The 23,596-nt window shown below is 42.7% G+C and overlaps 1 protein-coding gene across 4 annotated transcripts in view; it reads left to right on the top strand.

Annotated features, from left to right (window-relative positions):
- The window catches only part of ADAMTS12 (ADAM metallopeptidase with thrombospondin type 1 motif 12), a 390,453-nt gene that overhangs the window by 300,386 nt on the left and 66,471 nt on the right, over positions 1-23,596 (top strand). For all 4 annotated transcript variants that reach the window (XM_029218869.1, XM_029218871.1, XM_029218872.1 and 1 more), the window contains 3 exons: positions 681-807; positions 11,994-12,207; positions 21,659-22,777. In XM_029218869.1, the coding sequence (XP_029074702.1) occupies positions 681-807; positions 11,994-12,207; positions 21,659-22,777 (1,460 nt within the window). The remainder of the gene's footprint in view (positions 1-680; positions 808-11,993; positions 12,208-21,658; positions 22,778-23,596) is intronic.

Raw genomic sequence — 23,596 nt, 5'->3', positions numbered from 1 at the left:
GCAAGGCAAGCACCACATGTGTTAACTACTGTTATATATCCAAAGTCATATCCAGCCCACACATCTGCTTTGTTTTCCTGTGGACCTGGCCATTCCCGTGTGCTCCTCTTACTTACTTACTTACCAACCCGATTTCAGAAAGCAGCAGTATTATCAATCCCTGCTATCAAAACCCTTTACTTTAAAAAACATCACCTCTCAAACTTCACAACATTATTTTGAATTTTATTCCTGTCTTTCAGAGTTTATAAACAACTAATATAAAGCTCCCAACTCTCCATTCCTTCATTAAAATAATAATGTATGATTGTGTTATAACAACTGTTGATGGTATCTGCTTTCACTATATAAATCTCACCTTGTTTTTTTTCTGTTTTTTGGGGGGTGGGCATATGTGTGTTAGTCTAGTCTCCACAGCTAGATTGTAATCTTTATATTAGACTATATATTAATCTGCCTATATTATCCATGATCCTTCCTAAGCAAGGTCTTTTCCACCCATTGCCTCCTGCAGCATGAGTAGAGAGAATAAGAGGTCCCCATTCCTCACCCCTTTGTTAAAACCAAATACTTTATGGACAACCTTCCCATCAGCTGTAGGCATGACCAGGGGCCTCACCTGACACTGAGAATGTAGGCTCGGGATTTAATATATGTGAACCGTTCTGCCCGACCCCCAGGTATACGCCGCCAGACTGCCCATTGCGTGAAGAAGGGTCGCGGGATGGTGAAAGCTACGTTCTGTGACCCAGAAACACAACCCAATGGGAGACAGAAGAAGTGCCATGAAAAGGATTGTCCACCCAGGTAAGCGTCGGTAACAGCTGGAGATCTGTGTGTCTACCTGCAGTGGTGGCTGGTTTAACAGTAATCCAGGGCTCTGTGCTGCAAGAGGACTGTGTGGCTTTGTTATTAGAATAAATACGGGAAAGCTGTCACAAGTTTCTGTGGCTATGCTGTTGGAACCTGTGACAAGCTGTGAAGGGGACATTTTCTCCCCAGAGAGCAGTATTTCTTACAAAGCTTGTGTGATCTGTGTTTAGTTATTTGGTAAGACTTAAGTCCCAAAGCGCTGTTGAAGAGAATGGTATGTAAATCATCCAAAAATTCTTTAGCTAATTGGGCTTGGCTCTTCCAAGAGCACTTACCAACCAGTGCAACAGAAGCTTCTAGATAACATGCTGACACGTTCAGGTCGCTGCCTGGAAGAGTGGACTTACAGACCAGGCTTTCTCCACCTCAGCACTGCTGCATTTGGGGCTGGATAATTCTTTGTTGTAGGGGGCTGTCCTGTGCATTGCAGAATGCTTAGCAACATCCCTGGCCTGTGTCTATTTAGATGTTTGTAGCACTCCATCTTCCCCACCCAGGTTGTGACAACCATAAATGTCTCCAAACATTTTTTGCTAAATGTCTCCTGGGGGCACAATCACCCTTGGTTGAGAACCACTGTTATACAGGTATTCACTTGCTCCTAATCGTATTGGTTCAAGATTCTAGAAGGTAGCTGGGATGTTAGCTGGGGAAGAGGAAGAAAGAGAGAGAGAGAGAGAGAGAAAGGAAAGAGAGAGGAAAGGAAAGAAAGAATTAATTCTGGGGAGTGTCTTCATTCTCTCTTGTCCTTAAACAGGATGTAGTTCGGTTGCAGATTCCATCAGGCATTCATTCCAGTCCCGAGAAGACATATTAAGAAGAGTTTAGTTTAACAGGAGGGAGCCAGTTGGCATAATCAATCTACCAAGTGACAGGCTGAATTCTAAAGAAGAGCTGGAAGAATGGGATAAATGCCAGAGAACTAGGTCAAAAAGAAGTGTCTAGACAAGTCAGTTAAGTCAAACAGTGTCAGTCTCTTATAGGCCCAAACAGCGAGGTCCCAGAGGCCAGGGAGTTCTCATCTCAGAGTCAGGTTGATTCTCTACCCAGTTCTGTGGTTTCTTCCAGGTACAAAGTGGACTGTGAGGTCCAGAGCTGGACCCCACCTCCACTGAGGCAGGACAGAGCTGCTGCTCTTCCCTGTAACTCTCTTGCTGGGAAGAACTAGGGACTTGAGCACAGGATTTGGCCCCTCTAGGTTTTGTATGTAATTGCAGTTTCTATAAATCCTTCTTAGGGAAGAACGAGCCAGGAAAGAGGAACGTTTCCTATCGCTAGCCTTATCTAATCGATAGCCTATCACGCCACAGAGCTTATGGGCTCCCAGCATACTTATTCTCCCTCAGAGTTAAAGGCTGTCATCAATCACTTCCTTTTGCCCTCACCAGCTGACTACCAGTACATACACCCCTGGGATTCTCACCTCACTTTTCAAAGCCACCCTCCCTGGTGAGTGGCTACCTTTTTAAAACCACAGCTGTTTATTTCTTGAAGCTAATTTTATCCCTGGGGTTCAGGTTCTCATTTTTATTACTTTACTTAGTCTGCCTGGGCCTTAATATTACCAGCAAATATTTGTTAAGCATTCATTATTTTCCATGAGAGATACGACAGTGATAATAACCATGTAACAGTTACCATTTACTGAGCACTGTGATATTGTGATATAATAAGAGATATGGGGCTTCCCTAGCGGCGCAGTGGTTGAGAGTCCGCCTGCCGATGCAGGGGACACAGGATCGTGCCCCGGTCCGGGAAGATCCCACATGCCACAGAGCGGCTGGGCCCGTGAGCCATGGTCGTTGAGCCTGCGCGTCCGGAGCCTGTGCCCCGCAACGGGACAGGCCACAACGGTGAGAGGCCCGCGTACCGCAAAAAAAAAATAAGAGATATGTGTCTGGGTACCTGGTTCCAGGCAGACCTCCTAATACTCAAGGCTAACTAGCTCTAAGCCTGCAGCAGGTCGACGTACAGCAGACTCCTCAAAGAGGCATGCACCTCACTCCTTTCTCAATCTGTGTCTGAGGAAAAGCAAGCACTCTGCTAGGTGTGGTGGGCACCAGAAGATTTTGATGTGGGCACTCACTTGCTGGGGCCAAGGTATAGCTGGGGATATTAGCCGTGTCCATAAAAGAAACACGGTCAAAGAAGATTGTGGATTGAAGATTGTAGCAGCTCTCTATTTTAGAAGAGACATCAATCGGTATCTGACATTTTCTTATTCACCTGTAGCTAAAATCTTGGCTTCACTATTTTCAGAATTCAGTTGCCAGAGGGTGGTTATCTTTACGTACCTCTGCGCTCTAATTACAGAACTTTCTAGTTGAAGGTGACTCTATAATAAGATACAACCAGTGCTAGGGACTTCCCTGGTGGCGCAGTGGTTAAGAAGCCGCCTGCCAATGCAGGGTACACAGGTTTGAGCCCTGGTCCGGGAAGATCCTCCATGCTGCGGAGCAACTAAGCCCTTGCGCCACAACTACTGAAGCCCATGTGCCTAGAGCCCATGCTCCGCAGCAAGAGAATCCACCACAATGAGAAGCCCATGCACTGCAACGAAGAGTAGCCCCCGTTCACTGCAACTGGAGAAAGCCCACGCACAACAATGAAGACCCAATGCAGCCAAAAATAAATAAATAAATAAATTTATGTTTTAAAAAAAAAAGATACAACCAGCACTAGAAGGAGACAGATACTGGGGCAAGAGTCCAGAGGCTGGCAGACAGGAGATGAGCTGAGGCTGAAGCCTGGTAGACACAGAGGAGGAGCCTTAATAGAGGAATTCTTAAGTGATACAGGCTGAGCTCTGGGGACTTGAAGTTGGCCCTGAGTGTAGTCATATGGTGGCTAAAATCTAGCCCCCAAGATATCCACATCCTGGTCCCTAGAACCTGCAAGTGTTACCTTATTTAGAAAAAGGGTCTTTGCATGTGTGATTAAGTTAAAGTGTCTTGAAATGAGATTATGCTGGATTACCCACTTGGGCCCTAAATTCCATCACAGTGTCCTTATAGGAGAGTCAGAGGGAACTTTCTCTCTCTCTCTCTCTCTCTCTCTCTCTCACACACACACACACACACACACACACACACGAGAAACAATATGAAGTTGGAGCAGAAAGATTTGAAGACACTGGCCTAAAGATTGGAGTGATGGGCCACAAGCCAGGGAGTGCTGGCGGCTAACAGAGATTGAAAAGAGACAAGGAATGGATCTTCCCTAGAGCCTTCGAAGGGAGTACAGCCCTGCCAAAACCTTGACTTCATCCCAGTAATACTGACTTGGATGTCTGGCCTCCATAACTATAAGAAACTAGATTTCTGTTGTTTTCAGCCACCAGGTTGGTGGTGATTTGTTACAGCAGCCCTAGGAAACTAACACAGGCAGCATACTAATTAATGTAAGCATAATGTAAAAGCAGGGGGAGAGCAGAGGCAATCCTTCCACCAAGTCATAGAAGCACCAAAACTTGGAAAACCATGTGATGAGGGTTTCCTCAGAGGATGTGGCAAAGGATTTTCTGAAGTAACACAAATATGTCACTTCCTAAGGAAGCTAACAGCCAGGAGGGCTACGTGAGATACACGCACGCCAGCAAGACGGAGCTGTTGCTGTCAGGGCTCAGCAGGCAGGCACCTGGATGACTTCCTAACGACTTCCCTCCTCGCTGTCTATGGTCCCTGTCCTCCCTGGGGCTTTGTGGTTACCTCACATCTCTTTATCTCTCAGTTCTAAGAGCGGCATTGTTAGAACAAGGTAAACGATACTTTGGGTTTTTGTTTTCCTGGAAGGCTTCCTAAGCTGAGTGCATGGATGCAGTTTGTTGATTCAGAGCAAAATTTTGGAATGGACCAATTACACAACCCCTTCCCACAAAATCAGTAATGAAGCCCCGGCAGTTAGAATGGAAGTGCTGCTGGCCACAAATACCTGGAACCAGGTTACCAGGCAGTCACTGTGCTGTCCCAATCAGCACAAATGTGGCATCCGGTGCCCAGGTTTTCTTGGTGAGCTGGTGATCATTTCTGCAGCTGCTGCCTCTGCCGTTCTACACCACTGTACTTCAAGGGAGGAAAACAATCCATCCTATTTCCAGTTTCTGCTGTTGTGTCGGAAACATAATTTCCTCCAATTCTCTCTAAACAATTTGAAGATTATACTTATGGAAGAAGAACAAAGTACATGCAATTTGACAAGTTTTTAAAATCCTTATTATTTGGTAGCATTTTTGTTTTGATTTCTCTCTGTCTGGTATCTATTTCCCAAGTTCTGAGTTTCTTGAGTTTCTGTACATGATTAATGCGTGGGCTCCAGCTTGTGATACTTCAAGATCAACAAATTAGCAGATCAAGCCTGAATTTACTCAGTTCAGACCTCAGGCTAAAGGCACAGCCTTCAGAGAGGGATATTAATGATCCCAATAGTGGTGTTGTGTTTTTTTTAATTTTATTTTTTATTAATAAATAATTTATTTTTATTATTATTATTTTATTATTATTTTATTATTATATTTTTATTTTTGGCTGTGTTGGGTCTTCATTGCTGTGCGTGGGTTAATCTTCGTTGCGGTGCATGGGCTTCTCACTGCAGTGGCTTCCCTTGTTGCGGAGCACGGGCTCTAGGCATGCGGTCTTCGGTAGTCGTGGCACGTGGGCTCAGTAGTTGTGGCTCGCGGGCTTCAGAGCACAGGCTTAGTAGTTGTGGCACACGGGCTTAGTTGTTCCACAGCGTGTGGTATCTTCCTGGACCAGGGATTGAACTCATGCCCCCTGCATTGACAGGTGGATTCTCAACCACTGGACCACCAGGGAAGTCCCCCAGTAGTGGTTTTTTAAAACTGGAAAGTAAAATGTATGCCCTTGTTTTGTTTTTTTTAAATACTGAAGGTGATACACACACCACACACACAAAATTACATGCATACATACACACATTTATGTTTAAAATTTATGGTACCTGTACTTGACCCCAGCTAGGTAATTTTATTGAAATTTCATCTTTAATATTTATTTGTCCTAGTGTTGTATATGTGTTCTTTTCCCTGAATCTGTATTTGTTTATTTAATGCATCTGGACTAAATCTTTACCAAAATAACAACTGGCAAATTCACCTATGGTGCTTCTCTTAGGTAGTTCATTTCTGTTGAAATAGATAAGGCTCTGTAACTTGGTTAGAGATATTTGACTCCTGAAAATATTAAGTAAATACAGCACATAACAGGTACAATTTCTGAAAATGCATTCTGAAGTAGCATATGATAAGCTAAGTAGAATGCCATGAAATATTCCCACATAATGGTTAATTTACAGAAGTCCTTCTTACTTATGATTGTATTTCAGCTTCCCAAAAGATTCATGATAAAGTCAGGGGGTAGAGGGTGGTTAGTATTCCCAGGTGGTACAGAGGTAACTAACAATTTTTAAGAACCCACTATTTTTACTTTTTTCTTTTGCTTTATTTATTTACTTTTTTATTGATGAACCTACATTGACATATCATAATTACCCAAAGTCTATAGTTTACCATAGGGTTCTCACTCTTGGTGGTGTACATTCTATGGGTTTTGCCAAATATATAATGACATGTACCCATCATTATTTTATCATACAGAGTATTTTCACTACCTAAAACTCCTCTGTGCTTTGCCTATTCATCTCTACTTCCCTCCTTTGGCCACCACTGATCGTTTTACTGTCTCCATAGTTTTGCCTTTTCCAGAATGCCATATAGTGGGAATCATACAGTATATAACCTTTCAAATTGTCTTCTTTCGCTGAGTAATATGCATTTAAGTTTTCGCCGTGTCTTTTTTTTTTTGCGGTACGCGGGCCTCTCACTGTTGTGGCCTCTCCCGTTGTGGAGCACAGGCCCCGGACGCGCAGGCTCAGCGGCCATGGCTCACGGGCCCAGCCGATCCACGGCATGTGGGATCTTCCCGGACCGGGGCACGAACCCGCATCCCCCACATCGGCAGGCGGACTCTCAACCACCGCGCCTCCAGGGAAGCCCTCGCTGTGTCTTTTGATGGCTTGATAGCTCATTGCTTTCTAGTGTGAATAGTATTCCATTGTCTGGATGGAATATCCATTCACTTTCTGAAGGACATCTTGGTTGCTTCCAAGCTTTGGCAATTATGAGTAAAGCTACTGTAAATATCCATATGCAGGTTTTTGTGTGAACAAAAAGTTTTCAGCTCCTCTGGGTAAATACCAAGGAGCGTGATTTCTGGATTGAGAACCCATTCTGTTTCAAGCTCTTTCCATATTACCAAACAATTTATTCACGTTAGCAACCCTGATCGGTAGATACTTTTATGTCATTGTACAGATGAGGACACTAAAGTCTTCACAAAAATTTTCCCAAGTCACTTAACAATAAGTGGTAGAGTCTAGATTTGAACCTAGATTGGTCTACTGAGAATTCTATGCTGGTGCTAGTACACCATGTTGCTGTCCAGGATCTCAGGATGAACAGGTTTTGGTAAAATCAGATTCCCAAAATTCACAATATTTCTCACACATTAAAACACAATGAAAATGTTATAAACAAGCAGAAAGTTCTAACTTCAAAGCTAAATCGTGCCTGCAAACTCACAAGGGGATTAAAGAATGGAAATTAAGTTAATTTGCTTTTTTAAAGAATAAATAATAAATGTCGATGGCTGTGTTAATATTATTTGTCTTTGAAAGCTTAGTCCAGTAGTTTCCTTGGATATGAATTTCAAGTTGAAATATCTTCCTCTATCACCTAATTTTCATGCTATCTGAAAAGTTCATACCCATCATTCAGAGCTGTCATTTCCCCCTCCTAAAATGATTTCATGTGTAAGATTTAATCTTTTATTTCTGGTTTATTGTCCTTCAGTAATAATTTGTCTCTACATCCAATTTGGACCTTCTGTGTTCTTTCCCAAATGGGTACTTAAGACAGATTTTAAAGATTTAATAAAAGCTTCTGGTAATCTAAACGTAAGAAATATGTGTTGGGAACTTCCCTGTTGGTGCAGTGGTTAAGAATCCACCTGCCAATGCAGGGGACACGGGTTCGATCCCTGGTCCAGGAAGATCCCACGTGCCGCGGAGCAACTAAGCCTGTGAGCCACAACTACTGAGCCCATGCGCCACAACTACTGAAGCCTGCATGCCTTAGAGCCCGCGCGCCGCAACTAGTGTGGTCTGCGTGCCGCAACTACCAAGCCCGCGTGCTGCAACTACTGAAGCCTGTGTGCCTAGAGCCCAGGCTCTGCAACAAGAGAAGCCATGGCAATGAGAAGCCCGCACACCGCAGCGAAGAGTAGCCCCCGCTCCCTGCAACTAGAGAAAGCCCACGCACGGCAGCAAAGACCCAACATAGCCAAAAAATTAAAATTAAAAAATTAAAATATATATATATATAAAGAAATAAGCGTTATACAGTCAATGGCTTTCAGAATGAAAGTCTTGTGCAGCACACTCCAGGATGGGATAGCCTGTCAAGAAAGAAATTCTTTGGAATTGAAAGTGTATCTGACTCCAGAAAGAGGTCATTTGAGTCTCTTCTTTATATGGACCTCTCTCTGAACTTTGGTTTACAACAAAGTAAAGCTCTGCTAGCCTACAGCTATGATGGTGCCCAGCATATCCAAATGCTCCATAAACTCCAACTCCATAAACTCTTTCCACCCTGAAGCTTCATGTAGGTTTCAATGCCAAAAGAATGGCTCATGATTTAAATCCAGGTTTCTCAGCCTCAGCGCTAGAGCCACTCTGGGCTGGATAATTCTTTGCCGTGGGGGGTGTCCTGTGCATTGTAGGATATTTTGCAGCATCCCTGTTCTCTGCCCACTAGAGGTGTGCCAAGAGCACACCTCCACCCTCATTTGTGACAGCCAAAAATGTCTTCAGACATTCCCAAATGTCCCCTGGAGAGGTGGCTGTGGGAATTTCCATTGGTTGAGAACCACCCATCTAAATGAAAGGAATGGGGTCACTGAGACTGGGAAAAGTCCATGAGAGGTGGGAGAGGAATGAGCATGGTGTGCATGGGAGACAACAAGAAAGCTAGAGAAAATGAGGTGGAATGAACAGGATACGGTGAGAATGTGGATACACTGTGTATAAAGATCAAGGAAGCAATAGTGCCTATATTGTAATAACGATTGTTATGTTGGAATGTGGAATGCCAATTGAATTGGATTTGGGGATGTACGTAAGTGCTATTAGGGAAAAGATTAGTACAAAGATAGTAATTATAAAAATTGATATTTTTAAGGAAATTACTATTCTGAGCAAGAGTTTAACAAATTCAGATTGGGACTTTCAGTTTTCTGAGTAATGAGAGTTAGAAAGAGTTAATTTTTGTAGCTTATTGGTTTATTGGTAGTCAGAGCTTCCTGAGCAAGCACTGGTATGGGTGTGGGTAGAAGATACAGATCTTTGTACTTGATTTCCAAACTATAGTAAACTTTTCTAGGGCAACTACTGGTTCTTTGAGGGTCTCGACACACACATACACACACTTCTGTATTACACATAATTCATACTAAAACCACAGTGTCCATTTTTTGCGGTAGGAAAATTTAAAGATAAACAATCAAATCCATTTATTTGGTATCATAACACCAGTGGTTTCTAATCCTGACTTCATATGAAAGTCATTGAAAAACCCTTAAAAAACACCGATACCTTGGCCCTATGCCCAAGAGATTCTGGCCATCCAATATAGCAATGGGGCCTGAACACTGATAACTTTTTTAAAGCTCTCCAGGTGATGGTACAGTGAGAATCACTGATAGAGCCCCAGTCCTTAGGACTTTTACAAAGCAAATGGAAAGATAAGATTGACTAATTATAGAGACTAACGAACAATCCAAGACAATGCATGATCAATTGTCCAATGGTATGTTAGGTTTGACAGGTGTCATGGACTTTTTGGCAAGAGAAAAATCAATGGCAAAAATGGAAAAAGTCATATTAAGTTGTTGTTGATTCTATGCTGATGAAGCCAGAAAGGTTGTCTTATTGGGGGTGAATAAATGGGTGCACCTGGCCTTTTGTCCTGCTGAGTTCTTTGCATGTTATATTGTCCTTCTCACCAATCACTCAGAGCATGTAAACAGTCTTCTGTTATAAATCTCCTAGAAGAGGTGTGGTTATGGCAGACACTGAAAACAATGAGATGGACAACAGAGAACAATCTGGCAATAGCTCCTGAGTCCTGGGCCTGGAAAATAAAGAGGATGGGTTTCACTTTAAACTAGGGACAAACATATGCAAGATGTCTTCAGGAGACTGTGGAGGAAATTTCAGAAAGAGAACCAAGGAAGTCTGTTATCACCTTGCGGTGACATAGCAGAAAGCCTTGTAGCAAGTAACTAGATAAATTAGACTTTCAGTCAGCTCACATTAAGGCCCTTCCAGAATGACATTTGATCTATTTGATAGTGTGTCTGACCTCCCTTAGAAATGTCAGAGGTAGGACAGAGTAATTAGAATAATAGAGTGGGCATTTATTTGGTGTCATATCATATGGTTCCAATATTAGCTCTTTATCCGCACCAGATGCCCAGATGTTAAGCACCAAAGTATCAATAAGTAATCTTACTTATTAACTGAAGAGTATAACAGACTTGAGGAAGAGCTTTCTTCTAATATTTTTAACCAGAGATTAAAAGTATAAGAATCAGGGCTTCCCTGGTGGTGCAGTGGTTGAGAGTCCGCCTGCCGATGCAGGGGATGCGGGTTCGTGCCCCGGTCCGGGAAGATCCCACATGCCGCAGAGCGGCTGGGCCGGTGAGCCATGGCCACTGAGCCTGCACGTCCGGAGCCTGTGCTCTGCAACAGGAGAGCCCACAACAGTGAGAGGCCTGCATACCACAAAAAAAAAAAAAAAAAAAAAAAGTATAAGAATCAAAGAAGTTCTACCTAAATAAATCCAATATTTTGTAAACATAAGTAATAGTACGAAGTTTAATCTTCTTCAAAATTCAATACTGTCTCAAGGTCAGAAGGTTTCCTTAAAATTAGGAATGAAGGAATTCACATGTGGTACTGTTTTCCCATGAAAAACAAATATTCCATTTTATTCCTGCATAGAGGGATGAATAAACAGACCATACGTCTATAGCAACGGTGGACCCAAACCACACTGGGTCAAGACACCTGTTCTGTATTTTGTGTTAAGGAAGATTTGCACAATGATGGGGAAGGAAGAAAAGAGGGGGCTCCAAAGAGGGCTCCTCGCCACTTTCAAAAGCAACTTCTGTGAAACCACTGGGCCCACATCCCAGAATCTTGAGCCAATCTTCCATGATAACAGGTAGAGGAAGAGCACACATCTTCATTTTTCCATGGAGAATCCAGAATATTAATTTAGCCAACAGTTTCAACTATTCAACTTATCAAGAACAGCTGACAAAAAATGAAATTATTTCATAAGTTTCTTGTTTTTCTACTCCTTTCTTATTAAAGGGACCAGTGAGAATGTTAACAGGTAGACTGAAGGAGATGGGGGAGGGGGGTCAATGAAGGCCATGCCCCTGATTGATCATCTCCTAAATAATGGAAAATTAGTAAGTGTTTAAGTACCTGCTTCACACTGAAATAGAAAAACATTCAATTAAGAGCCAGGAGACTTAGATTCTGATTGGATTCTTTTGGTCAAAAGCAGTCCAAAGAACAATAATTACAAATGACTGAGTTTGTATTATGTCAGACTCTACTATGCACTGTACATAAACTACTGTTTTGTTGCATCCACATCACTCATCTAAATTCAGTGTCATTACATCCATTTAACAGATGTGGAGAGTAAGGCCTAAACTTTCCTGAGGTTGCACAACAGAAAACTGGACCTCAGTTTTCTTGACTGAAAAGAGAGGGATTTTTTTTTTCTTTTTTCCATTTACAGACATTATTACTTAGCATCTACTTATGCCAAGTAGTCTGCTGGCTTCCAGAGCTGTGATTGAACAAGCTAGCTGTAGCCCTGTCCGCAGAGCTCCGTCTGCTGGGCTGGAGCATCTTCAGGGACCTCCCAGTTCTGTAATCAGAGCGTCTGCTCCCAGTTTCTTGCCAGTGGCTGAACTGAATGTGTGTCTCCTCCAGGTGATCTTCTCTGACATATCCATGTGTGTCTGCAGGTGGTGGGCAGGGGAGTGGGAAGCATGTTCGGCGACATGTGGGCCCCACGGAGAGAAGAAGCGAACAGTGCTGTGCATCCAGACCATGGGCTCTGATGAGCAGCAGGCTCTCCCGGCTCAAGACTGCCATCACCTGCTGAAGCCCAAGACCCTCACCTCCTGCAACAGAGACGTCTTGTGTCCATCAGACTGGACAGTGGGCAACTGGAGTCAGGTGAGCTCAGGGGTCAAAAGGAAGGCCAGCGTTACTCATGCTTCGTCAGCCCCCCACCCAGTCCTCTGTATTAACTAATCCAAAGTGACCCGGGGTAAAAGTGCACGATGGCCAGAGTTTATAACCTCTGGCCTACTTCCTGCATTTCCCACCTCCCAGTATCCTATTGTGCTTGTTTTCCGTTCTCACAAGATCTTCCTCTCACCTGCCCAGTGGTCAAATACCCGCCAGGGATGAGCTGGATCTTGCTCGCTCAGACTCACGACAGATAATTGAAAAACCCTCAGGATTTTTGCTGGCCCATTATTAAACCATTGGTAGCAAATCAGGGCTCCCCAACCTACCCCAAGAGTTGGTTTGTCAAACATTTACTGGTAGTTATGCTTCATACTAGAAAACCAAAGGTGGGGCTTCCCTGGTGGCGCAGTGGTTGAGAGTCCGCCTGCCGATGCAGGGGACACGGGTTCGTGCCCCTGTCCGGGAAGATCCCACATGCCGCAGAGCGGCTGGGCCCGTGAGCCATGGCCGCTGAGCCTGCACGTCCGGAGCCTGTGCTCCGCAAACGGGAGAGACCACAACAGTGAGAGGCCCACATACCGCAAAAAAAAAAAAAACACTAAAGGTGGGTCACTCTACTTGGCATGATAGACAGTAAGTTTACTTGTCACTTGGAGAAGCCCCTCACATCATCCATCTATTCAATCCTGATCAAGGTTTAGGACATGTAATAGTATTAGCCACATAAATTCAAACAGTGTTGCATTTCCCCAAGATTAATCTGATCTAATTTTCTGCATATAATTAGAAATTCATGGGCTAGGAGGTCACAAAAGACTCCCAGGCTTTAATTTTCTTTGGGTCACCATGGGACCCGGAACTATCAGGCCTTGTGCTCCCAGAGTCTGTAGTAGAAGTAGACATCTGCTTTCTCCAAGGGTGCTGGAGTCTCCAGGGGCCTTGCTCTGCTTCCCTATGCATATTTCAGTCAGTTACCTAAGGAATGACTAGAAAATAAATGATTTTGTAAAACCAACAGGCCAGAATTTATTGATGGATGCTGACTTCTTATGAGCTTCCTTGGGAAGCCACATGGTCTCCACAATAATGCTACCATTGACCAGAGTCTTAGGAAATCTTCTTAGACTCACCTTCAGAGAAATGGAGAATATTTGATTCAGGAGAATGCCACAGAAATTAGAATTAAGTCTGATGGACAAAGGAGTAATCTGATCCATATGGATAAAACCTTTGTGTTTAAAGTGATACTTGATTATAAATAAATGCAATTGCTTTTCATAGATTGTAAAGTATTATCTAAAGAAGAATTCAAAATTTTGTATAAGCAAAGGTTCCATTTCTGAAGATAACTATTTGAAAGCAGAAAACACTCATTTGAATACAGCCATTTTGATAACGTCATTTCCAAAACTATTTCATTAGCTCAGAGTCACAGTTTAGGTTTATTTAGTTTCTAATTCTGTACAGAATATTCTCTGGAGCACCTGGGTGAAAATAAAAAAGATATGGTCCCTGTATTGTAAGAACTTATCAAATGGGAGAGCTAAGACCCCAAGAAAGAAAAGACAAAGGTATACATGTAAAGAAAACATACCTACAACCTAATACAGGCGTGTTACTGATGCATGTGCACACATCACTAATAGGCCAGAATATCCCCCCCTGCTGTTCCTGGAAGGTACAGTCACAGCCTGTGGCTGGCCTGACCTATTAGTCCACTGCCAACCTCGATTGCCATAAATTACAGTGTTGTCAAGATAAGGCTGAATGGGGTATTGTGACTGGTCCATCAAATCTGTTTACCCAAAGTGCGTTAGCTGTATCCAAAGCAGTTAATAATTTTTGTCATGTAGAATTTACTAATTCCCAGAATCTTCATGTATTTTCAAAGGACTGCAATTCACATTTGGCTGAGGGATTCTTTTCATTGTGTTTGTGTTTCTGGGGAGCAAAATGATGTGCCTAACTGGAGAACAAGGGCCTGAAAAGTTGTCACGATGTGACAAGTACTCAAGTCTGTTGTTCCAAATAGAGGCCACTGCATGGTATAGTGGCAGCAGACATGGAATACAGTTTCCAGCGTCCACAGAGAGGCTGAACCGCTGCCTTCATTCAAGAGATGTTGTCAAGAGAGGTGCTTTTAGTTAAATCAGCATCAAAATATTCATTGAATGGGTCTTCCTTTCTTCCCTTTGTTGTCTTGCTAATGTCTGTACACATTAGCCCTCTAATGAGCTTTGCTGAAATATGCTGAATGTCTTTGACATTCTATGCTGGGATACTTTTTTAAGAGATGATATAGTGATTCTTGCTACACATAGTATTTATGGTCTGGATTTTGTCTTGAGATCAACATTAATTGATGAAAAGTAGTGTTCCAGCAATACCTGATCACTTGGTCTGTACTGGGCTATTTGGGTCACTCTGGATGAGTCTAAAGCTATCATGTAACTGGGTCAAAAGACCCAAGAACTGTGAGGCTCCTAGAATCCTGTAGAATTGTCCTCCCTGGGCTGACCAAGGTGGAAAGCAGAAGAGGGGAATCCATGACCTGCCCTTCCCTGTCAAGGTTTTCCAGCTCTGGCAAGCCCTAACTGAGCTAGTGTTAAACCTCTCCCAGCCTTTACTCATTTAGAAAGACAGAGTTATTGTAAGGTTTGATGATAATCCATGTGAGCCCTTCACATAGTGCCTAGCAAATAGTAAGCGTTCACTAAATTGAAACTTTATTATCAGGCGAGAAGACAATGGTCTGTTTTCCACACTACTCTAATTTTGCAAGTCTTGTCCAGTCAGTGACACCCAAGTCCCCTGACAGAATTGATCGGTGGCCCCTGCATTTTCATCTAACTCCCTCCCTGAGCTCAGAGCCATTTTAGGTGGGGAGCATTGTAAGCACAGGGCTTAGAGCCTGCAAGTTTTTCATGGGCCTACAAAAATGTTTGAGACCTGAGGGGGAAAAAAAAAAACAAAACTAATGTATTGTTCCAGTAAAGCAAAGGACACTGCAAAATCAGAAATCATTATTAAATTACATATTAAAAGCAAAGAATTATCAAACATTTAGTATGTATATTAAGCACCTTTATGGGTATTAGCACAATATCTCACAATGGCCTGATTAGCCCCATTTTACTGGTGAAGGAACTGAGGCATTAGAGATATTTAGAAATTTGTCCAAGGTCGCACAACCTCCGAGTGTTGAAGCTAGGGTTTGAAGGCAGGCAGCAGAGCTTTTACTCTGAACACTATGGCATAAAGCATCTCAGAAGTCTGCAAAATGTAACAATTTGACAGCTCTCAGTTCATAAAAAATGTATTATGTTTGGAAACAATTTGTAGATCAGCTTTTCTCACTTTGCTGGAATTCCAGACTATGCGTTAATGATTCCTGAGAAATGAGAGCCACTCATAAATTAAATGAGTTGGCCTCACCCAATATTTATTTTCAAAAGCAAAAGAATAAGAAGCCTTTCAAATTGTTTTTACAGAAGAAGATTATATTTCACTTGAAACTAGAGATGCTTTTTAATATATCTGATGGGCTGTAGGGTGGAACCCCCGAAAGCAGACCTGCCCAGTGTCTGCAAAGATCTTTAATCCACCCTTTTTGTGCCTGACCAAAGCACACAATCAAACAAATGAACAAAGCAATTAATTTGCCCAGCTACTAAGAATGTATTAAGTGCAAAGCTGTTCACTCGGGTGTTGGCTTGCACAAGTGACCAGATAGATTAAATGTTTCACAAACAAGCTCTCCTGGCTCTTCAAACAGAAGGCATTGCAGCAAGTGCCAATGGCTTATCTATAGCTAAATGAAAAGAAAAAAAAAAAAGGCAAACAAAATTCATGTGAAGGCCTTAGGAATTCCTGCAAACTGAAGGGAGGCAGAGCATGGAAGGTGAGGAGACATCGCTGAGTCGCTTACCCTCAGTATTTCCTAGTTTCATTCAAGGTCCAGGACACTCTTGTGAGGCTGGACACCTGATGCTTTAGCCTCCATCGCCTGCTCTTTTAGCATGGGACCTCTGCAAGTGCCAACATCTCAGTCCTTGCCAGATGTCAGCAGCCCATGCTTTGCCAGGTTTCCTGGAAAACACATGTGAGCACCCTTGTCTGAAACAGCTACTCACAGAAAACCAATCTGGAGCCATGCTGCTTCTCTACATCATGTCTGATTTGTTTTTAATTATCTAGAGTACTGTATTCGTTTGCTAGGGCTGCCATAACAAAGTACTACAAACTGGGTATCTTAAGCAGTAGAAATGTATTGTCTCACCATTTTTGTAATGTTGACTAAAAATAATGCACAACCTAAAAGTCGAGAGTTATGTTTTATTTGGTGGACAAAACTGAGGCATTAAGCCTGGGACACGGCCTCTCAGATAGCTCTGAGGGACTGCTCCAAAGAGGTAAGGGATGAGCCAGGATATATAGGGTTTGTTTGTTTCTTTTAATTTTTATTGGAGTATAGTTGATTTATGATGTTGTACAAAACAGAAACAGAGTCACAGATGTAGAAAACAAACTTATGGTTACCAAGGGGGAGAGGGGGAGGGATAAACTGGGAGACTGGGATTGACATATATAGGGGTTTTTGTGACAAAGACCAGGTAGTTGGAACATCTAAAGATTACCGTTAATTAAAGCAAACCAGATATCTCAAGTTAAGGAATTTAGCACTTTTCTATGTATGGGAAGATGCAAGAGTCTGGGCTCACTGAAATCATGCCTTTGATGTGCACCTTAGCTATCAGGCCAGGATCCTATTCTTCCCCATCCTGAGTCCCCTCAGGGCTCACCATCGGGGGCTGTAGTGGCTTGACGGCTGCAACATCCTTTGTTTACCGATATGGCAGGCAACATTTTTCATTCACAGCAACCAGCAGTCCAAGATCAAGGTGTGGGCAGAGTTTGCTCCTTCTGAGGGCTGTGAGGGAGAATCTTTTCCATGCTTTTCTCCTAACCCCCAGTGCTTTGCTCAGAATCTTTGGTGTTTCTTGGCTTGTAGATGCATCACCTTCATCTCTGCTTTCATCTTCACGTGGCATTGTCTTTATATGTGTGTCTCTGTATCCAAATTTACCCTTTCCATGAGGACAATGGTCAGTTTGGATTAGGGCCCAACCTAGTGACCTCATTTTAACTTGATTACCTCTGTAAAGACCCCATCTCCAAATAAGACCACATTCTGACGTACGAGTGAAGAGGGTGAGCAGGAGTTAGAACTCTCGTATATCTTGTTTGGAGGGGACACAATTCAGCCAATAACAGGTACCTAAGGGTTTTAGCTTACTTTCAAAATGGTTTTAGTATGAGGTCGAATCATTCATTTATAAATTCCTGAGACTATGCATTAAATGTTTTTATGCCCAAAGCATTAGCTGTTTCCCTGCTCATCCCTTTAGCCCAAGCTCTCTGAGAAACCTCAACTGTAGTTTTGAATAAACTCTCTCTTAGCACTACAGCTCTGAGCCAACTGGGGGTCCCCCCCCCACTGCACAGTGCACCTCGGATGGGTGGAGTTGACTAATTTAGCAGCAGACCTCTTTCTCAGCGGGCTCCCCCCAGAGACCTTAATCTAAGACTGATGGCAAATGAGGGAAAGATAACTCCCAGGGAGGACATTAACAGATTGACAAGCTATTTGCCTGGTACCGGGGTCAAAATTATAAGGTAAGGGGGTAAGGTAATCATAGCAGAAATTGGTTTTGAGAATCCTGAAACTACCCGTTGAGATGAGTTCTAAGTGTGGCTTTGTGTCCTGCATTTATCTCATCTGAAGGGTTTGACAGCTTCTAAGGAGATAAACACAGTTGGAAGATGTACTGGAAGAAGCATGGCTGAAGGCACAACAACACTGCTTGTTCTGCTGTGACCATGAGAAAAGGCAACTGAGTTTTTAGGCCCAATATACTTGGTAGATAGTTGACACTGACTCTCTCACTGGGCACAGTATGCCCCAATGTGAAGGAATGGCATCCACCGATTATTTGAAAGATTCTTTGTCTCCTGAGTAAGGAAAGCAGATGGGGATGAATGGTAGGTGGAAAACATATAAACTCTCCCAGACCCAGGTATCCATTCATGAAGTTTTGAACTGCCAGTTGGGAATGGGGCGCTAGTTACAGATCATCTACTTTTTCAAGAGAAGCTAAAAACCTGGAGTTTTCAAATGATATCTGCTCATCTTTAAACGTTGGCCACTAATTTGGTGTTTGTATTTTGTTTGTTTGCTTGTTTGTTTTGAGGTTGAGCAGACCAAAGAATACACGCCAATGGGCCACATGTAGCCCTTAGGCTGCCACTTTGGCGTTTCTGTTCTAGAATAACCTTCTGTTTTGAAAGATCGAAAGCTAATGTATTTTAATTAAGCAACCACCTAGATAGTGATTATTTACTCCTGCTTTATTCTTTTAGGCTGAACAAGTTCACAGTGAATAAGATTATTGAATACTTGTAATTTGTAAATTAAAAATAAAAAACTTATCCATCTATTAGTCCTAGGAAACCTGAATCTAAAAGAAAATCCAGCAATAAACCCATGGGATATATGGGCCTTTACAGGTGTCTTCTAGACTTGTGCCAACAACTGCTTTACTCAGACACCTGCTCACTTCACAGCATGCCCTAAGACAGGTCCATGCGCCACTCTGTGCTTCACGAGGATAGTAGAAATTGGGGACCCCCATGCCCTTTGTTATTATTATTACTATTGTTATTATCAGCACCAATATTATAACAGTGATAATAATAGCTTCCAATTCCCAATTTCTTCTATATATTATGTACTATGTTAAGGTTGTTTTCTTATATAATATTCACAGCAGCCTTGAAAGATGAGTATTACTTTCAGTTTCTAGGTGAGGAAGCTCTGAGGCTTAGTCCCTGCACCATGCATGGAGTTCATAATGGGCTTGAGGGCTTTAAGCTATTTCTTACAGGTTTTATAGCTCTTTAACTTCATAGTTCAATGTGGGGGGGAGAGCACACACCCATATATTTTTGGATTTTTAGAAATGCTTGTAAAGTTGTACAGGAAAGTCTGTGGGTATTGCAAATCAAAATAAACAAAAAAAAGGGAATGAAAAGAAAGAAAAGAAAAATCAAAGAGTTTCCTACTACGAGCTTTGTCTAATCTGACATTTCTTGTAAAGAAAACCCAAAGCAGAATACACCTGCAGCTTGAGAATAACTGGCGTTAGTGCTAGCAGGGTCCTCATTTATGAATCACCTCTGGATCAGAGCCTACCTGAGGTTGCCATCGTGGAAATATGTTCAGACATACATGGAAGATTATTTGGTTAGACTGATACATTTTTACAAAGTGGAGATTTGAAAACCCTAGGAGATGGGATCAGAATGTAACAAGTGGAGAAGTGACTCAGGATGACTAAAATGGATGGAGTATAAAATGTCTCCATACACAAGAAGAGCAGAAATATTGTAGTAAACCAGGAAAATAAATACCCCCAGCCTGCCTGTCCCAGGCTCCAAAGTGAAGTGAGTCATGGAAAGTGCTGGAAGAAACCATTTCCTCACTGCTGGGCTCTGAGAGCTTTAGCTGGTAGTCTCCACTTGGTTGGAAATAAGTGTGCATTTCTTGGTCCGTGAAGCACTGTTCCCACCAAAGATTAATATTATTATATCAGAACTTGGAAGTTCAGTCTTAGAGCTGGGCATTTGAGTGTTTGTTGACATCTTAAACTCACAGCTTTATTGGTTGACCCCAAACCTGCAGTTGAACATTCCCTGAGCTGCACAGTCTTCTGTGCTCACGTGTCTCTCCTGCTTTTCAAAGATGCTGATTTCAACAGAGCTATCATACATCAGTGAGTGATTATGCTGGATTGGAGCAAAATAAAGGGGGAAGTTATTTTCCAATAGAAAGGAAATTGAAAACAGGACTTGAGAAGGCAAGAAATTCAAGCTGAAAAATGCATAAGTTCACAGGGAGAAGAATTTTCCCATTCCTGATTATTTTCCAAGTAGAACAGTCATGTAATAAATATGTAGTAAGTGATCATTGTATCCCAAGAACTATCCTGGAATTCAGTTATGGATAAGAAACAGTTTCTGCCTTTGGGTATGTTTTCAGAAATCAAAAGTTTGGTTAAGTCAATAAGTAAATTCAGTAGACAAACTGCTTTCCACTGTGCTGTGCTAGGTTTTTTTTTGGTCGGTGGGGAGGGGCATGGAATTAATCTAATTCTTACTCTGCCACTGACTTACAGCCTTTCAGGCAGGTTCCTGGGTGTCAGCTTCCTCTCTTGTAAGAGATGGAATAATAATTCCAGCCTTGTAAATCTCACAGCCCTATAAATCTCGCAGGGCTCATATTCACAGGGTATCACACAGAATAATGGCTTTGAAGCCCTTTGAAATCCAGGAAACATTATGTAGTCCCCATCTTCAAGAAACCTACTTTAGGATCAGAGATGTAAGACAGACAAATGCGAAACAGTCAGCACAGACTCCTGGACAGTCCATGTTCAAGAACCAATATTTGGTGGTTAACTTAAAATGTCATTGGAAAGGAAGGCTAAAAATGCAGCAGTTTGGTAAAACTACAGATTTTTTTCAAAATATCAAGAAATTTAGTGTTATGTAGCAACTATGTGTGGTTTGCAGCTGCTAAGACTGATGACATAGTCTTTACCATGAATCCTGAGAAATAACTGTCCTGTTAGGTTTCCCCGGAAGGCAGTCTAGCTGCCTGTGCCCTACAGAGCCTGGAGAGACCACTAGGGAGGGGGACCTGCCACGGCGTCCATGTGTGTATCAGCGCCATGCTACAGGACTCCCCTAACTCTTTGGAAATGGCATCTCCCCACCTTTGGTTAACTACCCATCTTTAAATTTCATAAAAGGTCCTGGATCTGTATACATGTGTGAGTATGTTATTGTCTAGTTTTTAATCTGAGTCCATCTGACACAGGCAAGAAAACGGAGCTTAGTATGCCTGAGTGAGGCTATGTGGCTACACGGATATAAAGGGAAAGGCTCATATCATTAATTAATAGATTCCCAAAAAACGTAAACAGTTTACATTAATTTAATAGCATCAAACCCTAGGGAAGGTAATATTACTATCTTTTTTAAAAAATTAGGTGATCCGTTTAAATCATTGCACTCTTTGTGGATCTACTATCCAACGGTCATAGCCCAGGGAGACTTCAGTTTTACTATTTCGTGGTTTGCATTTTCAGTTTGTGAAGGGTAAATGGTTAGTCCTGAGCCTTAGGTGGTCTCCCGGAGATACATATTTCCATGGGAAACTAAAATTGCACAGAAACCTTATACAAAGATAGAGAACGATTTTAGCTGCACAGTTCAGTTTCTACTGGGCCTGTCCTGATGTGCCATAAACCTTAGCATGAGAACCAACACATCTTTCCACCAAACTAGACTAACAGCCGTCTCTCTTTCCCAGTGTTCTGTTTCCTGTGGTGGCGGAGTGCGGATTCGCAGTGTCACGTGTGCCAAGAACCACAATGAGCCCTGCGACGTGACAAGGAAACCCAATAGCCGAGCTCTATGTGGTCTCCAGCAGTGCCCATCTAGCCGGAGAATTCTAAAACCCAACAAAGGCACAATTTCCAATGGGAAAAAGCTACCAACAACTGACCCCTTCAAGCCCATCCCTCCAACTACACCTAGTCCTAGGGTGCTGACTACGCCCACAGTGCCTGAGCCTATGAGCACAAGTGCTCTGACGATTCACAGCCCTGGTCCTACCACAGCCTCCAAAGAAGGAGACCTGGATGGGAAACAGTGGCAGAATAGTTCAACCCAAACTGAACTGGACTCCCATTATGTCATTTCCACTGGAAGTACTTCCCAGCCCATCCTCAATTCCTGGTCTTTGAGTACCCAGCCAAATGAAGAGAATGTTTCCAGTCCAGACACTGGTCCTATCTCAGAGGGAGACCTTGTAGTCACAACAATGAGTGGTTCTGATTTGTCAGCCTCCAGCAATCCTGTGGCATGGCAGGTGACTCCATTTCATAATCCCTTGACCAAAGAGCCAGAAATGGAGATTCATAGTGGCTCAGGGGAAGACGGTGAACAACCTGAGAACAAAGATGAGAGCAACTCTGTGACATGGACCCAGATCAGAGTACCTGGAAGTGATGCTCCCGTGGAAAGAAGTACAGAAATGCCCCTTGGACCTCCACCAACACCTTATCTTAGAGGGGTATCCCTGTGGCCACCCTTCAGCACAGTGTTGGAAGGACTGGCGCCCAGCCAAAGGCCCACCACTCTCAAAAATGGTGCACCCAGAGCTGAGGGGATGGTCACCGAAAAGCCAGCTAACACTCCACTCCCTCCGGGAGGAGACCACCAGCCAGCATACTCAGAAAAGCCAGTAAACCATCACCCCCAAGAACTTCCAAGCAACATGAATCTAACACAGAGTTCCGGACCAGTCCTGACCGAGGAAGACGCAACAAGTCTGATTGCTGAAGGGTTTTTGCTGAATGCCTCGGATTACAAGCAGCTCTCCACGGGCCGCAGCCCTGTGTACTGGACTGTTGGAAACTGGAGCGAGGTAAGAGTTCTGTTTCTTACCCAGGCCTGATTCTATATGGAAATTAGCTAGGGGTGTTGCATTCCTGTGCAAATTTCAAAATGGACTTGTGTAAAACATAGTCTAATGTACAAAAAAGTGAAGCAATCAGGTCCATGCCCCCACCTCCCACTTCACCTCCTTAACTCCAAAAATGAAAGAAAAAAAAATCCAGGGAAGGAGAAAAAATGTAGTGAGATATAGTGAAAAGAACCTAGAACTAAATCAGGAGACCTGGGTCAGCCAGCTGTGTGACAGTGGAGAATTCAGTCTGTCTCTCTGAGCCTGCTTTTAATCTACAAAACAGTGGAACTAGTGTAGATCACCGCTCCTCTCCAGTGTCCCTTCCAGCTACAAACTGTAATGATGTTGTGAAGAGGGACCACTGGAAGGACATGGGTTCATATTTCATTCAGAAAGCCAGTGTTGAGACTCTGGTTTAAACCTGTCAAGCAATCACAATTGGAATGGAAATTTAAGACAAATTTCTTTAAAAGAATTCTATAGCTCACTGTATCAAGCATTTCTTTTCTTTTTGGACTCAGTGTTTGCCTGCATTAAAAAAAAATTCTTTTTGGCTTATTAAAAGGATTAGAAGATAGAGGAAGAAGAAAATAAACATGATGACAAAGTGTTGGTCCCTGTTTTCAGGTTTGAGGAACTTGGCTAGATATTTGTTTGTTCATTTCTAGAACTAATTACGTCCTCCGAAGCATCAAAATCATTTCTCACCCACTTGAATTTCAAATGCACAGTATTTGAACTTGTTAAAAATAACTTGACAATGCAAAAGAGGACTTT

This window comes from Monodon monoceros, unplaced genomic scaffold, assembly GCF_005190385.1.
Source record: "Monodon monoceros isolate NGI ecotype Baffin Bay Population unplaced genomic scaffold, NGI_Narwhal_1 Super_Scaffold_12, whole genome shotgun sequence".
In the NCBI taxonomy this organism is placed as follows: Eukaryota; Metazoa; Chordata; class Mammalia; order Artiodactyla; family Monodontidae; genus Monodon; species Monodon monoceros.
The sequence above is the reverse complement of the archived record's forward strand: the minus strand, read 5'-3'. Positions and strand labels throughout refer to the sequence as shown.